Here is a 16,301-nt window from a genome sequence, read left to right as displayed (position 1 = left end):
AATCAGTAAAAACACTAGAAATACAATAAAATAAAATTAGCCCAGCCAGCGTGGCTCAGTGATTGAGCGTCAACCTATGAACCAGGAGATCACGGTTCGATTTTCAGTCTGGGCATATGCCTGGGTTGTGACCTCAATGCCCGAGGCAGCCTATCAATGATTCTCTCATAGATGTTTCTCTTCCTCTCCCTTCCTCTCTGAAATCAACTTGTTAAAAAATCAGAATGTCAAGAAATAGAAAACTAAACATAAGCTCCAAAAGGGCAGGGCCCTTGCCTAATTCATGGCTTTTTTCTTTAGCAGCTGGTTCAGTACCATGCTTGGCACATGGCAGGAATTCAACAAATACCTGTGAAATAAATGAATTTCTGATCTATGCAACCCCTCCATGAAGCGTTGCAGAGTCAAAGGATTGATTTGTCAGGCTTTAGTGAGCAATTGTCTTCACAAACCTCCCCATCTACCACAGGTGTGCTATGCCAGGCCCACATGGTGTGTCAACTGGGTATTGAAGAGTCCAGCAAGACTACCTACTGAACAGAGGCTAAGGGGAGAGGAAATATTAAAATGCCAGAGCTAGAAAAGGCGTGGACTCTCCTAGACCCCCCAAAGTACTAGGCCAAGCCAGTGTATGGTGACTGTTGTCTCTATAGCTTGAGCTTCCTTTGTGTTGAGATGAGGACTCCAGTGACCTCATAATGATGTGGTGGTGGGTCCTGGTCAGGAATGACAAGGCATATTAACCTCCCTGGAGGGTGGGTGTTCCAGGCAGGTCTCCTCCTGTGACCGGCTTGGGGTGTGAGGGGCTTGGCGGGAACCAAGAGCCTCCGCTGGAGCTGGGGATGAATGCTTCACCTTTCACTCTTGAGCTCCTGCTTCATCCAGCTCAAGGAAAAACTGGGACCAACCAGTTAGCAGATGAAACAGGTCCAAATACCGCTGGAGATGGTCCGGGAAGTTGCCACCCATCAGGAATGCACTCTGAGGTCCTGCTTGCCCCGCTGAAGGGAAGTTGCCACGCTAATGAAGTGCTGCGGTACTTGCTTCTCCTGCCTGGAGGCCACTGTGCACAGAGCCCACCGCCTGGCGCCTCACATGGGCCCAACCCTTTCAGTTCTTGAACTGGGTATGGGCGCACTCCACTTGTTGCCTAAGCCCTTCGACGCTCCCACCCAGAAATGACGACATGGCGAGGGAGGCTGTCAGTCTTGCTGTAATTGGGAGGAAACAGCTGCAGCTCCTTTGGCAGACTGAGTCACCAGCAGCCAAAGTTGGGGTTGTGCGGGCAGCTGAGGTGCTCAGGGCCCCTGCCTCACATAGTGAAGAGAGGAAGAAAGAGGTCAGATTTTAACCCAGGTGGGAAAGTTGGTCCCGGGGCAGTTTCGCTTCCTCTCCTCACTCTCCGGATGTGAGGAAGGGCCTCATCTCCCCTTGCTGCCAAAGTTCCCTTTGGGAGAGGCTGGGAGGGTTTATAAAATCTCCTAGTGGAGACAACCTCCTCACTGGCCCCTAGGTGGCCACGGCTCCTTTCCAGCCACTTCACAGCAGAATCCAAATCCAGAGCCCTGTGTTCCGGGCCTGAGGGTGGTGAGGGGAGGACAGGTGGCTGGCCAGAGGCAAGGGGTGGGGGACCAGGGGCAGTGGCCATTCTTAGCAGTTCCAGGAAAACAGGGCCTTTCTCCCAAGCACCCTGCACAGGCTCAGTGGCAGCACTGGCACCTGCCCTCCCAGGTGGGTGCAAACCCCCACGGAGTGCCTTAGGGTGGAGAAGGTTCAGGCAAGGAAGACCACAAAGATGATGAAGAAGACAATGAGGATGAGGAAGATTTTGACCATGAGCCACCGGTTGGAGGTAACTGACTGAAAGTACTTGAGGATCTCTGAATGGGCGCCCTCAACATCCAGCTGGGCTCCCATCACGTTCTCGTCAATCCTGGAGACAGGCAAGGAGGAGAGGAAACGGGACACCGATTAGCAAGCAGGCTCGGAGCATATTTAGTGACATGGAAAGATGGTCACAGTGCGTAGGAGTAAAAAATGCTCAAGCATGTCTTTCCCTTCCCGCTCTGTTCCCCCAGGGGTTACCTCTGCCTTGCTCTCTCCTAAGCTCCAAGGGCCCTTCTGCCCCTATGACTTGGTTCCTGAGCCTATGCAGTCCAGCTGGCTCGCTTCTACTACCTCTGTAACTTTCCAAATAAACTTTCTCATAATTTGAAACAAAGTGTTTATATGCAATATGATCCCATTTTGTGTGTGTGTGTGTGTGTGTGTGTGTGTATAGAAAAAGCTCTGGAGTCTGGCGTGGCTCAGTGGTTGAGCATCAACCTATGAACCAGGAGGTCACGGTTCGATTCCTGATCAGGGCACATGCCCAGGTGGGGCTGGATTCCTATTGGGGAGCACACAGTAGGCAGCTCAATGATTCTCTCTCATCATTGATGTTTCTCTCTCTCCCTCTCCCTTCTTCCCTGAAATCAATAAAAAATATATATTTTTAAATATATTTTATTGATTTTTTTTTACAGAGGGGAAGGGAGAGGGATAGAGAGTTAGAAACACTGAGAGAGAAACGTCCATCAGCTGCCTCCTGCACACCTCCTACTGGGGATGTGCCTGCAACCAAGGTACATGCCCTTGACCGGAATCGAACCTGGGACCCTTGAGTCCTCAGGCTGACGCTCTATCCACTGAGCCAAACTGGTTAGGGCAAACAGATTTTTTTTTTAAAAACCTATAGAAAGGTAACAGAAAGAAGTCTTGGCTCTGCAACTTATTATTACCTAATGACCCTAAGCCAGTCATTTAACCTCAAGTCTCATTTGCCTCAACTGAAAAAGGAAGGAAAAATGAAGCCAACACAAAACCTACTTACCTGAATTAACACACATGAAGTGCTCGATCCATACTAAGAGCCCTCAAATATTAGCTATTAAGATTTTTCCTCATCAGTACTTACTTTTTAGAAATGTTTATTACATTTATTGGGGTGATATTGGTTAATAAAATTATGTAAGTTTCAAGTGTACAATTCTATAATACATCATCTATATATTGTATTGTGTGTTTACATCCAAAGTCAAGTCTCTCAGTATTTATTGATTTTTGTCTAATAAGTATGTGTTGCATTTATAGTGAGGGGGGGGAGGTGTGAAAGTTCACAGGCCTACCCGGTCAGCATAGCTCCGGGACTGCGCACTGACCTATGAACCAAGAGGTCATGGTTCAATTTCCGGTCCGGGCACGTGCCGGGATTGTGGGCTCGATCCCCAGTGTGGGGCGTGCAGGAGGCAGCCAATCGATGATTCTCTCTCATCATTGATGTTTCTCTCTCTCTCTCCTCTCTTCCTCTCTGAAATCAATAAAAAGATATTAAAAAAAAAAAAAAAAGTTCACAGGCCATTCCAGTCAGGAAATCCTGGTTCTAAATAAGACAGAAAGAGAAACCTAACCATATGAACAGGAAGTCGGGGGATAAGAACAGCCCCACAGTAGGAGGCCATGTCTCTCCAGGGTATAGAGAAGTCCTCAGAGGATGGACAATCTCTTGAGAGCTGCTGAGAAAAAGGAAACATTTCCCAGGCAGCCTGCATGTGCAATCCTGAAAGACAAACACAATCCTGGCCTTTGCAAAGGGAGGCCCTGGGAGCAGAGACTTTCCCAAGTTGTGAGGACAGAAAAGTCAGTGGAGCAGGCAGTCCAGCTGGAGAGTGAGAGGAAAGGCCAGGCCGCGGCTGCAAGCCAAGGTCCTGCGTCATGAGGACTGTGAGCTCCTCTGTCCAAGTACAGGAGCCTGGATTGTACTTGACTTCCTATCTACGTCAGAGAGGCTACCTAAATGATCAGGTTTTCTAGCTTTGGGCTATAACATTTCTCAGTGTGGGTGCATCTGTCATCTCATCTATAAACATATAAAAGGCTAATATGCTAAGTGTTCGACCAGTCGCTATGACGCGCACTGACCAGCAGGGGGTAGACGCTCAACACAGGAGCTGTCGAGCTGCTGTGATTTGGCAGCAGGGGTTCTCAGGTGACACGCCCAGAAACCAGAGAGGAGGGAGCCCGATTCCTTGTGGGGCCGTGCGATTCCACCCTCAGCTGTGGGTTATGCTGTTGCTGGGCACTGTCGGCCCTGAATCTGGTTTACTCCACACTTGCGTTTGCGTTCCACACCCCATACAACAGCAACTTTGCCGAGTGCCCTCCTGCACTCCAGGACCCCTCGGGGGATGTCAGAGAGCCGGTTTTCGGCCCAATCCCCAGAGGCCAGGCTGAGGGATCCCACCTGCTGGTGGGACCCCACTCACTCCGCAGACGCTGGGAAGGGACCACAGGAGGTTGGCTCCAGGGCGTGTCCGGCCCATCTTGCCATCTCACCCTGCCGGCCACCTTCTAACTAATTTCCTTTCAATGTGCACGAATCCGTGAACCGTGTCACTAGTATTCAATCAAGCTCACATTGCCTTTAACAAAAATGAAAAAATAATGAATGCAATCTGGCATATAAAAGATTTAAAATCGAAGTCCATGAATGAAACTAATAAAAGGGAACACGGGTGGTAAAAAAACAACAACCTACAAATCAATAGGACACAGAGAGGAAATAGCAGGGGAGTTATAAAACGAAAATGAATGAGGCAGAAAATAATGGCTTGGGAAGGAGAGGCTAAGGAAAATGGAAAAGAAAAAGTTTACATGGGGAGGACAAAAGAATGTCTTACTGCTGGCTCAGTAGTTGAGCGTTGACCCATGAATCAGGAGGTCATGGGTTTGATTCCCAGTTAGGGCACATATCTGGATTATGGGTTCAATCCCCAGTGGGGGGCATGCAGGAGGCAGCCAATCATTGATTCTCATCATTGGTGTTTCTATCTCTCTCTCCCTTCCTCTTTGAAATCAATAAGAAAAGAAAAAAAAAGAATGAAGGTGTACACCTGAAACTGATATAAAATAATATTGAATGTAAACTGTAATTTTAAAAATTTTTTTAAAGAATGAAGTCCCTGGCTGGTGTGGCTCAGTTGGTTGAGTGCCATCCTGTGCACTGAAGGGTCTCTGGTTTGTTTCCTGGCGAGGACATATGCCTGGGTTTTGGGTTCAGTCACTGGTCAAGGTACATGCAGGAGGCAGCTGATTGATGTTTCTCTTTCACATCGATGTTTCTCTCTCCTTTCTCTCTCTCTCTCTACCTTCCTCTTTCTCTAAAATCAATACAAAAACAAAAAAGGAAAGTGAAAGATATTTTCAAATAAAAGTAAAAGAACTTGTTAGCAGATCTGCACTATAAAAAATGCTGAAGTTCCGCCTTAGCCAATCTGGTTCAGTGGACAGAGCGTTGGCCTGTGGACCAAAAGGTCCCAGGCTCGATTCCGGCCAAGGGCACATTCCTTGGTTGCAGGCTCCTCCCTGGCCCAGGCCCTGGTCAGGGCACGTGCAGGAGGAAACCAATCGATGTGTTTCTCTCACATCCATGTTTCTCTCTGTCTTTCCCTCTCTTTCCACTCTCTCTAAAAAACCAATGGAAAAATATCCTCGGGTGAGGATTAACAAAAAACAAAAAATGCTGAAGTTCTTCAGGTTAAAGGGAAGTGATACCAGATTGAAAGTGGGTATTCAGGAAGGAATGAAGAGCATTGGAAATGGTAAAAACATGAGTAAATATAAAAGACTGTTTTTTCCTCTTTCATTAAACTTTAAATATATATTTATAAAAATATAGTTTTATTGATTTCAGAAAGGGAGGGAGAGGGAGAGAGAGAGAAGCATCAATGACAAGAATCATCCATTGGCTGCCTCCTGCATGCCCCCTACTGGGGATCAAGTCTGCAATCTGGGCATGTGCCCTGACTGGGACTCAAACTGTGACCTCCTGGTTCATAGGTCAACGCTCAACCACTGAGTAACACCAGCCAGGCCGTATGTGTATTTTTAATAATGAATCTCCCCTACTAGGCTTTAAGTTCTGCAAGTGCAGGGATGTTTATCTCTTTTGTACAAGGCTGTACCTATATCTCTATAAGCCAGTGATTTTCAACCTTTTTCATCTCACAGCACACATAAACTACTAAAAAATGTACTATATTTTTTGCCAATCTGACAAAAAAAAAAATAATTTTGATTCATTCACATAAGTAGGCTATTGCTGTGTTGGCTGTCATTTTTTTTTTTTAATCCTCATCCAAAGATGTTTTCTCCATTGCTTTTTTGCCATGTGAAAGACACATCGATTGGTTGCCTCCTGCATCAGCCCCCAATGGGGCCAGGAATCAAACCTGCAACCCAGGTATATGCCCTTGACCTGCCCTTGACTGGGAATTCAATCCATGACCCTTTGGTGGGTGGGCTGATGCTCTAACCACTGAGAACACTGGCCAGGGCTCGTGTCATTTGTTATTTGACAATCTAAGGGGAAAGAAAAAAGGTTAGTGTCCCTCACTAAATAGTCAGATACTGTATATTTTAAAAATTCTTGCTTTACATGGGTTGAAATTGCTGCTATAACAGATTGAATGAATAGTAAGTGCCAAAGAGGGAGAGCTGATAAAATGCCTCTTACAGCCCCAGCTGGTTTGGCTCAGTGGATAGAGCGTCTGCCTGCGGACTGAAAGGTCCCAGATTGATGTTTCTATCTCTCCCTCTCCCTTCCTCTCTGAAATCAGTAAGAATATACATGCATATTTTAAACGCCTCTGAAGCAGCAGGAGGCGCAGAGAGGCCCTCCCGTGGGTGGGCTCTGCCTCCCTCCTCCTCATCCTGTCCCTCTCTGTCCCTGCTCATGCTGGTCGTCTTTGATTCTTGAATACGGCAAGAATGTCCCATCTTAGAGTCTTAGCTGTCCACACTGCCTAGAATACTCTTTGCCTCTTCTTTGCATGGCTGGATCCCTCTTGTCATTCAGGTCTCTGCTTTAATCAACATCATGGTCTTCACAATGGCGTGTCTGCCACCCTATCTGATACACCACCCTAGTCAGTCACTGTCTTAACACATCGCCCTACTTTAACTCTCTGTATACTCCTTTCACTGTCTGAAAATGTCTTGTTAATTCTTTTTAGCAGGGTGTGCACGCATTCCACACACACTTACAAAAGTTAAGCTCCATGAAACAGAAACTTGGCTTCCTACTCATTGCCGTGTGCCCCGCACCTAGAACAGAGCCTGACAGGGAACCGGTGCGCCACACACTGGAAGCCACGGAAGCAGGTGAGCTGTGCCCGGGGGTGGGCAGGCACCCTCCCCTCCCCACTGCCCCTGGGGGCCTTTAGGGAGAGAGAGCTCTTCTGTTTGGGTGAGAGAGAGAGTCTCACCTCTGAATGGTTTCCTCCTGTTCCTTAACCATGTGTGCCAACTGCTGAAAGATGGAGCCCAGCTCAACGATTGTGGACTCGATGTTCTGCATGGTGTCTGCCCGGCTCTGGATGTAGGAATCCTGCAGAGCAGAGAGCGGACATGAGCACTGGGAGCTTCTGAGGGCAGGGCCTGCCTCCTTAGGACCCGCCCAACTCGCCATTTCACATGGCCCACAGAGGGCACCGGGGCAACGCCTCCCCAGCTCAGAACCTAGGTACCTGCTCGTCAATGAGCTGTAGCTGCTGGCTGGTCCGAGAGTCCAACATGTCGATGGCCACATCCCCACGGGACTCTGCCCCCAAAACCACAGCACCGCCTCCTGAAGGAAGAAAGAAGACATGGTGTTTTTTTATTGGTTAAAAGCAGTTTCAAAGCCCGCATGCTCTGGATTTGAATCCCACTTACTAGCCTCATAACCCTGGACAAGTCATTTAACCCCTTTTGAGCCTCAGTTTCCTCACCTGTAAAATAGGGAATAATAATAGTTGTTTTCTCAGAGGGTGGTTGTGAAAATTAAATGAGAGCATGTGAATAAAGTGAGTGCACAAACGTATCAGTAACTGTTATTCTTCTGAACATGACTGAATTCATCCCCAAGAGTGAGAACGTGGGAAACCAAGTGCGGATCAATAACACCATCAATGAAGTTGACCTTTGAGAGAGAAAGCTTAGCAACTTCCTTGCCCCCATATTCTCTCACGCAACCCCTGCCCTTAGAAGATGCCATCACAACCAGAGTAACTTAGCTGTACCCCTCCGGACTCCCCGTATGGCCTGTGACTTACCCAGGTGGTTGGGGGCAAGGGGCAGGGCCGACACAGGCGCTCGGGAGAACTGCTCCCGCCGGGTCCTCTGCTGCTTCAAGTTCTGGGGTTGGGGAAGAAATGCAAAGGTCCTGAGGCTTCTGGAAAGCATGTATGTTAGAGACCCTTCCTGTCGGCCATGACCCTGTCACCCTTCCCTTACCTCCCACCTGTCTCTCCCATTTCCCTCCTGGACCCTTGTCCCCAGACTCCGATCCCTCCCACACAGATTCCACTCACCTCTGTCCTTACTTCTAAGACGGATTTGAAGTCGTTAGACATGGACGCCAGCTTTGACTAGAAGAAAAAGAGAAAGGTCAGCAAAGGAAGTCAAGACCTTCTTGCCTTTCATCTCCCCGTCCCCCGCACCCAGGTCCCACCTGCAGGGAGACCACTATGGTGTTGGAATGGGTCTGCAGGTGCCGGCCGCTCTGGCTGCCCTTGGCCCTCACAAAATCCTGAAGCTGGGCGATTTGCTTGTTGAGGCTATTGATATCCTGGTGAAAGAGGCAACAGAAAAACAGTATCAGCCAAGGAGTCCTCGGCCAGCGCCTCTCCCACATGGACATCTCTGGCAGGGAAGACAGACTGGGAGTTACTAGCGGTTACAAGTCAGCCCAAAAGGGCCCACTGGGATTTTCCAACCTCGGCAGTTTTCTCAAGTTCAGTCCCTGCAGAGGAGAAACAAAGAGATGAAATCTGGCCACATCAATGTGTAAATAAATGACTTGCTTACCCCTACACCCTACTGCCCTACTTCACACCATGAGGCCAAGTTCAGGGTCACAGAAACACTTAAAAGGCCAAAATCTTAAACCCAGAGCATGTTAACCAACAAAGCACCTATGTGGTACTCAGGAGAAAAGAGGAGTCAAAGGCAGCATGGTTTTCCAAAAGCATCAATGGAACAATTTCTATATACAGAATTCCTTTCAGGCTGGTGTCATTTTGAGGCGCAGCCCATCTGGTTTTCCAGATGACCTAATAAATTCGTATTTCTTAAGAAAAAAAAGAAGTTTACTGCGCCCTGTCTGGATAGCTTAGTAGGTTTAGAGCATCATCCCAATATGCCAAGGTTATGGGTTAGATCCCTGGCCAGGGCACATACAAGAAACAGCCAATGAATGCATCAATAAGAGGAACAACAAAGTGGTTTCTCTCTCTCTCCCTTCCTCTCTCTAAAGTCAATTTTTTTAAAAAAATTAGCCCTAGCCAGTTTGGCTCAGTGGACAGAGTGTTGGCCCATGGACTGAGGGGTCCTGGGTTCCATTCTAGTCAAGGGCACATACCTTGTTTGCAGACTTGATCCCCAGCCCTGGTTGGGGCGCGTGTGGGAGGCAACCAATTGATATGCCTCTCTCACATTGATGTTTCTCTCTGTCTCTCTCCCTCCCTTCCACTCTCTCTAAGACTCAATAGAAGAATGTCCTCGGATGGAGATTAACTAACTAAGTAACTAACTAACAACATTGCAAGAATGAAAGCTGTGACTGGTTCAAGGCCACACCCAGGAGCAGCAGCACAGCCAGGCTTTCTATACCAGACCAATGCCTCCTCCACTCCCCCAGCCAGCCTGCCGAAGGCCACAGTGGACAAAGGAGATGCAGGAGGCCGCCAGCGAATGGCAGAGAAGTGTGGCCCGGGCAGCCAGCCAGAGAGGAATCAGAGGAAGGAGAAAAGGGAAGGGAAAGAGGCCTAGAACAGTAAGTTCAAGAAACAGACAAGTCCTAACTGGTTGCTCAGTAGTTAGAGCGTCAGCCCGCAGACTAAAGGGTTCTGTTCTGATCAATGGGAAAAAATATCCTCAGGATTCACAAACAGCAAGAGAAAAGGCCAGATGGAAACTGTAGATCAGACAACTTCTATCACGCAGTCTCCCCGGTTAGCATCTCCCCACAGAGTATCCTCGCCCCAACCATGCTCTACACTCTCGGACCATTTCCTCGGCTGACTGTGGGTCTGTCCCTTTGGAAAGCTGATGCAGCCTCCTCATAGTCCTGGGTCCAAATCGACATTCCAGGTTTTTCCCCCTGAAGATCTCCTCTCCCAGGGTTCTAGCTTAGAAAACGGCACCATGTCCCGCCATGGTGCCCAAGCTGGAAGCTTCTAAATCACATACTCGCACACCCCAACCCACCTACCCATATACCGCAACACAACCACCTTCTCTTGAGCGCTTACTGTGTGCTCAGCACCGTGCTAACACAACAGCAACCTCGGGTTTGCTTACTGTGTGTCATGCAACTTGCTAAGCAGCTTACAACTTCCTTCGTACTTAAACTTAACACAGAGATCAACGGTTAATTCCCCCTCAAAGCTGTTCCCCCATCTTCCTTCTTTTCCATTTTGGTAAACGGCACTGCCATTCACCCGTTGTTCAGACCAAAAACTTAGAGCCATCCTCAATTCCTCTTTTCCCTGAATCCACATGGACCCGAGAAAGAACCCCAAGAACCCAGCCGAACCTGCCCACTCACCTCGCTGCTGAGCCCGTCCTCGCCCAACCGCCTGTTCTCGCTAAAAAGCTCCACGCGCCTCCTAAGTGACCTTCCTCCTAGGCTTGTCCCGCGACAATCGTTTCTGCACGCAGCCTTTTGTACACCTGCCACTGGGGATCCAGGCATGTGCCCTGACCAGGAACTGAACCATGACCTCCTGGTTCATAGCTTGACACTCAACCACTGAGCCACGCCAGCCGGGCTTACATTATTTCTTATTGAAAAATTTATCACTGCCTGAAATTGCCTTTTCTGTCTACCGGTATAGTGCCTACTTTACCCATTCAGAAAGGAATTTCCTGAAGACAGGAACCACACATCTGCCTTGCTGGCTGCCCAATCCCCAGAACCAGGCAGCCAAACGCACTCGATAATGTGAGTGACTGGAAACAGACAAGGGAACCCTGGCCACCACCCTGTGAGGTGGTGCTGTTATCAGCCCCTTGTTATTTGTAAGGGACTGAAGCTCAGCGCAGGCAGGCACTTGGGTCACATCGGAAGGGGTGCACCTGGGAATTGAACTCGGCTGCCTGAATCCAGCTGTGGTTCTTGAGTGCCTACGCAGTAACACTCCGACAGTTAGCGGAACCCCCTTTCCTCCCCAGCACAGCCTGGCCTGAACGTGTCTGCCCTCCGGCCTCCGCCAGCAGCACCTCTGTCCTGGACAGCTGCAGGCACTGCGCAGGGTCCTTGCTAGCCTTCCTGCCCCCTGCGCCAGCGTTTTCTCCCCTCCTCCCAAGGTCCTTCAACCTCACAGTTTATTCTTATAACACTGTGCTGGAAAGGAAGGAATCGCAGTGTAGAGACCTGTGCTAGACCAGTGTCTCTCAGGCAGAACTGGGATCCAGGTTCTAATGGTCTTTGCAGGCCACGGCATTCAGAGCGGTTCCATCCTCCTTACAGGGTCCACAATGAGCTCCACAGCCAGCCACCATCTACCTTTACAGCCTCATCCATCTCCTGCCAATGACTCAGTCAGTCAGCAAGTATCGAGCACCTACCAAATGCCAGACCTGTCCCAGGCATTTGGGGTTCATCTGTGAACAAGCAGAAAGGAAAAAGATCTCTGCTCCCGGGCCCGCCCTTTTTTGAGGGGAAATGAGGTAGTTGGGAGAGAACAAAGACAAAACAATAAACACAACAAGCTAATTATACAAAACACTGGAATTTCAGATTCAAGTGCTTTAAGGAAGAAAACAGCGCTGGCCGGGCAGCTCAGCTGGTTAGAGCATCGCCCTGACAGACCAAGGTTGTGGGTTTGATCCCCGGACAGGGCACATACAAGAATCAACCAATGAATGAATGGAACAAATCAATATTTCTCTTTCTCTGTCCCCTTTCCTCACTAAAATCAATCAATTAAAAAAGTAATCTATAGCCCTGACCGGTGTGGCTCACTGGATAGAGCGTCGGCCTGCGGACTGAAGGGTCCCAGGTTCGATTCCAGTCAAGGGCATGTACCTTGGTTGTGGGCACATCCCCAGGAGGGGGTGTGCAGGAGGCAGCTGATCGATGTTTCTCTCTCATTGATGTTTCTAACTCTCTATCCCTCTCCTTTCCTCTCTGTAAAAAATCAATAAAATATATTAAAAAAAAAAAGTAATCTATAATAATAAAAGTGTCATATCCTAATTAGACCAGATATCCTTTCAGATGAAACTGGGGCTGCAAGGAAAGCCAGGGTCCCGAGTGCCTGCCGGTAGCCGGGGGAAGGCAGGCCTACTGTTGCATGAATTTCGTGCATCGAAACTATAGTTATTAAATAAATAAATATAAAGAACGGAGCGAGGTAAGGGAGATCAGAGCTTTGGTTGCTGGATTTATTAAACAGCACAGTCAGGTAGGCCTCCTGAGCAAGGGCTGAACCCTCCCTGTGAGAAGCCATACCTCTGCACTCCGTTTTCTCTGTCTGGAATTTCCTTCGCTGGCTCTATCCAAGCTTTAAAACTAGCTCAGATTTGACCTCCTCTAAAAAATCTTTTCCAGTGTTCCAGACTATTTCATTCATTTTTTTAAAATCTTTATTGTCGAAGGTATAACACATGCCCCCCTTTCATTCATCTTTTTGTAAAATGTTTTCTATACACTCATCTCCTACGCATGTTATGGGGCTGGATACTCTTCTAGACAATAAACCCTTGAAGGCAGAATCTTGTCTCATGTTTGGGAGACAAGTGCCCAGCGCAGTGTTTTGTACGCAGTAGATAATAAAACAGTATCTAGAGACTCAATGGATGAGCAAGATGTTTGGGGCTAACTCCAGAAACTTGCTCTGGGCCTCCATGGCAATGGGAAATGATGGAAGTGATCTGACTGGAAATCTGGGCCCTCTTGATAGCTACCCGCTCACCTGCTTGATGATATAAGTTAGCTCCTCAATCTCCACTGCTTTATCATCAAAGAGGGACTTGCGCTTTGCCACTGCGGAGATAAAGAAGCCACGACGGGTGACCTCAAAGAGAAGGCTCAGGGAGTACGGTTCCTCCACCCTCCTTGGTCCACTGCCCGTTCCTGAAACCCCAAGAACACTCACAGATTGTCAGCTTCTCCAGCTTGGCAAAGGTGTTGCTGAGGTCTTTCCCAATGCGCCTGCAAGCAAGCGTCAGTGAGAGCACTGTGGGAGAGAGCAGGAGACGGCCGCCTCCCCCATCAGCTCCAGCACAACCCATTCCAGCCCTCACAGCCAGGCCAGCAAAGGCAGCCTCCTCCTCAGACACCGCCTCAGCCCACTCCACTCCTCTCAACTCACTTGGCCATGAGGGAGAATTCACTGCGCTGCCGGACAGCACGGAGAGCTGGCTTGTTTGTCTGTATCCCATTCTGAAAAGCAATGTCAAGAGGTGAAACTTGAATCCCTTTCCCCCTCACCAGCTTTCACCGTTCTCAGCTGTCCGCTAAACTCTCTCTAGGCCTGACCGTATTCTCTACCAGCGGGTCTACCGGGAGTAGCGGGAGTAGCGGGTGAGAGCCCAGATTTGAAGACAGAGAGACCAGGGTTCAAATCTTGATTCCATCACTTAGTAGCTGGGGAGTTTGGGCCAAGTTACTTACACCGTTCTGAGTCTGTATCTCCTCTCCCACAAAACGAAGACAACCCCCACACCTCCTTATGGGTGTCGCTAAGATGAAAGGACAGGGGGTGGTAAAAAGTATTTCAGCCGAATAGCTGGTGCACTGTCAAGACTAAATACACAGCCCTGATTACCATTCTATTCTTCCGATCTGGGAACCAAAGAGGATAAGGGGAGAGCTCTTGGAGAGTAGAGGACAGAAGAGCAGGTGTTAACAAGGGCTGAGCAGTACAAGTATGTGAAATTGCAGTCACTCGGGCCCCACCTACATTCACCAAGTCTGGATCAAGGCAGGGGAATGCAATTTCTTAAAACGCACTCCAAACTGATTTTGGTAAAAGTTACTAATCTAGACAACTCCCTTCAGTTTACAGATACAGGAACAGAGCGAACTTGTGGCAGCGCTATACCGGAGCTGGAATTCCAAGTGGTTGTCTCTGGGCTAGAGGCTCTTTCTAGAACCTGGTCCTTATCCAAACCCAATATATCGGAGCCACCTCTCACCCCGAGGTATTCCTTCAGGACCAGCAACCCTACCCTCCAGGTTCCTCGCACGAGAAGGTCTGTGTGTCTGCCTGTAGGTAGCGAGCCCACCTCTTCACAGACCCCATGCCCCCTCCAAGCCCGGCCAGTTCCCCATCAGGCTCCCGCAAGAATGCGCTCCCCCAGCTCCGAGCAGAGCGCACCCCTGCCTTTGGTTCCCACGCCCGGCCCTTACCTGACGGCTCTGCAGGAATTTGCAGGCAGACAGGAACTCCTGGGTCCGATCCCGGCAGGACATGGTGTCGGGAGGGGGAGGGACCAGGGCCACTGGGGGGGGCGGAGGGGCGATGTCGTTGCTGCTACTGCCAGCAGTTGCAGGGGACAGGACCTGTGTCTTTGAGAGACCCAGGTAGACACCCTGATCCGTGTTCTTAGTCCCGTAGCGTTTCCGCGGGATCATTGAGACGCATAACCTCGGACTGTTGTGGAGGAGAGAGTGTCATTCCCAGGCCTCTCCCCCAGAAACTGCCCCAACCAGCAAATTCTTGCGCCCCGAAGCCAACCGCAGATCTTGGAGCCGGCGGGCAACAGGCTGGGCCCCACTTCCTCTCCGGCCTAAGCCGCTCCCTCCTCACTCTTCTTCCAACTTGGCTCGGGCAGCCCGAGCGCGGGCCGGGGGCCCCGAAGCAGAGACAGGGCCCAAGGCAGGACCCGCGGCCCCAAAGCTCCAGCTCGGCCTGTGCAACTGCCCCCAGGCCCTAGCTGGGCCCTCCTGGATCCACGGGTTCCTTCCCCGACTCGGGGAGAAAGGGTAACGGACCTTCGGAGGGGGGGACACACTTCGGTGGGCGGAGGGGGAGAAATCTCCGGGTGTTTATTTGAAACAGGAAGTCCCACCCCCCAGCTCAAGCTCCGCCTTCCAGGGGACTGCAACTAATGATTAGCTCATGCCGACGTCTTTCTTAACAGAGGCTTTCCTGATTGGACACCGAGGTGTTCGCTCACCCCGAGCCCGGCCGGCAAGACTTGTCCGCTCGCCCCTGGTTTCCTTCCCCCCCACCCCCCACCCGTCATCGCCCCCGGAAAGCCGCGGCCCCGAGCTGCCACGGCGGCCAGACCACTCTTAGGGCAAGTCCTACCTCCTCTCCGCCGCCTGCCGCCGCCGCCGCCACAATCTCCTGGGCCGTCACCGCCTACTCCCCGGGCGCGGAAGCCTCCGAAACTCGACCAAAGACTAGGAGCCGCCACGTCACCCACACGTAACCCCACCCCCGCTGACTAGAGGGCGGTACCACGCCTATTCCAGCTCGGCACCCCGGGGACACGCCCCCCACCCAAATACAAGAACGACTCCGCTCTCCCATTGGCTAGACCGCTGTCGTGACCCCGCCCCCAGGAACTAGAGCGGCGGCCCATTGGGCGGGGCCAGCCTCCGAGGAGGAGCCTTAAAGAGACCGCAGCCCGGGTGGTGCGGGCAGAGGGCAGCAGAGGCACAAGCGCTCCGGCTAGTACACGTTAGAAACTTTATTCTCTGGAAGCTGGGGAGGACTGAGAGCCGGGCTGGGGTCATCCCTTCTCCGGCTCCTCCCGGATTTCCTCCGGGTTGTTCTCCTGGAACGTACACCCATGCTTGATTGACTGCCTCTTGGGTGTCCGCGAGTCCCGACGGCTGAACAAGGACAGCCGCCGCCACAGCACGGTGATCAAAAGGCTTTCGTTGGACTTGGGCTTCCGGTGGTCCGACGAGTTCCCATCGACCTCCTCGGTGTCTGCAAGGATGAGGCGGCCACTGAACTCCACTCCCCCCTACCCCCTCCCGACCCTGACCCCTCTCCCGTTCCCTGAGCACCCCAGCTGTGTTTCTGTTCCCACCTTCCTCGACTTCCTCCTTTCTGGCCGCCTTGGACTTCCCATTGGAGGTTTTCAAGGCCTTGTCTTGGCAGCAGCCCATGGCCCGCTAGGGCCCGGCTCGCCCGGCACTCGGTGCTACCACTCCAGCCCACTGGCTCCCACTGCTTTTGTGACGTCAGATATCCCGCCGCCCCAGCTCCGAGAGCAGCCGCCCCTTTAATTTCTCCCATCACAAAAGGCGCAGGGTC

The 16,301-nt window shown here is 50.6% G+C and overlaps 2 protein-coding genes across 3 annotated transcripts; both read right to left on the bottom strand.

Moving 5' to 3' along the window:
* Window positions 1-412: 412 nt before the first annotated feature.
* Window positions 413-15,485, bottom strand: STX5 (syntaxin 5). Of its 2 annotated transcripts, XM_059710382.1 has the most exons (11): window positions 15,342-15,485; window positions 14,438-14,681; window positions 13,398-13,468; window positions 13,182-13,237; window positions 12,999-13,069; window positions 8,531-8,647; window positions 8,391-8,447; window positions 8,133-8,214; window positions 7,566-7,666; window positions 7,305-7,426; window positions 413-1,933 (listed from the first exon to the last, which is right to left on the bottom strand). In XM_059710382.1, the coding sequence occupies exons 2-11, from the start codon at window positions 14,660-14,662 to the stop codon at window positions 1,774-1,776; spliced, it is 1,062 nt and encodes a 353-aa protein (XP_059566365.1). In that variant the 5' UTR covers window positions 14,663-14,681; window positions 15,342-15,485; the 3' UTR covers window positions 413-1,773. The 2 variants fall into 2 exon arrangements, with proteins under 2 accessions (XP_059566365.1, XP_059566366.1); XM_059710383.1 differs by lacking the exon at window positions 15,342-15,485 and having other exon boundaries at window positions 14,438-15,118.
* A 231-nt stretch (window positions 15,486-15,716) lies between these two features.
* On the bottom strand, window positions 15,717-16,297 carry TEX54 (testis expressed 54). The gene is made up of 2 exons (XM_059710387.1): window positions 16,075-16,297; window positions 15,717-15,971 (listed from the first exon to the last, which is right to left on the bottom strand). The coding sequence occupies exons 1-2, from the start codon at window positions 16,151-16,153 to the stop codon at window positions 15,769-15,771; spliced, it is 282 nt and encodes a 93-aa protein (XP_059566370.1). The 5' UTR covers window positions 16,154-16,297; the 3' UTR covers window positions 15,717-15,768.
* Window positions 16,298-16,301: the final 4 nt, after the last annotated feature.

The sequence above is a fragment of the Myotis daubentonii genome, chromosome 9 (assembly GCF_963259705.1).
Source record: "Myotis daubentonii chromosome 9, mMyoDau2.1, whole genome shotgun sequence".
NCBI classification, from domain to species: domain Eukaryota; kingdom Metazoa; phylum Chordata; class Mammalia; order Chiroptera; family Vespertilionidae; genus Myotis; species Myotis daubentonii.
This window is presented reverse-complemented; position numbering and strand designations above follow the sequence as displayed.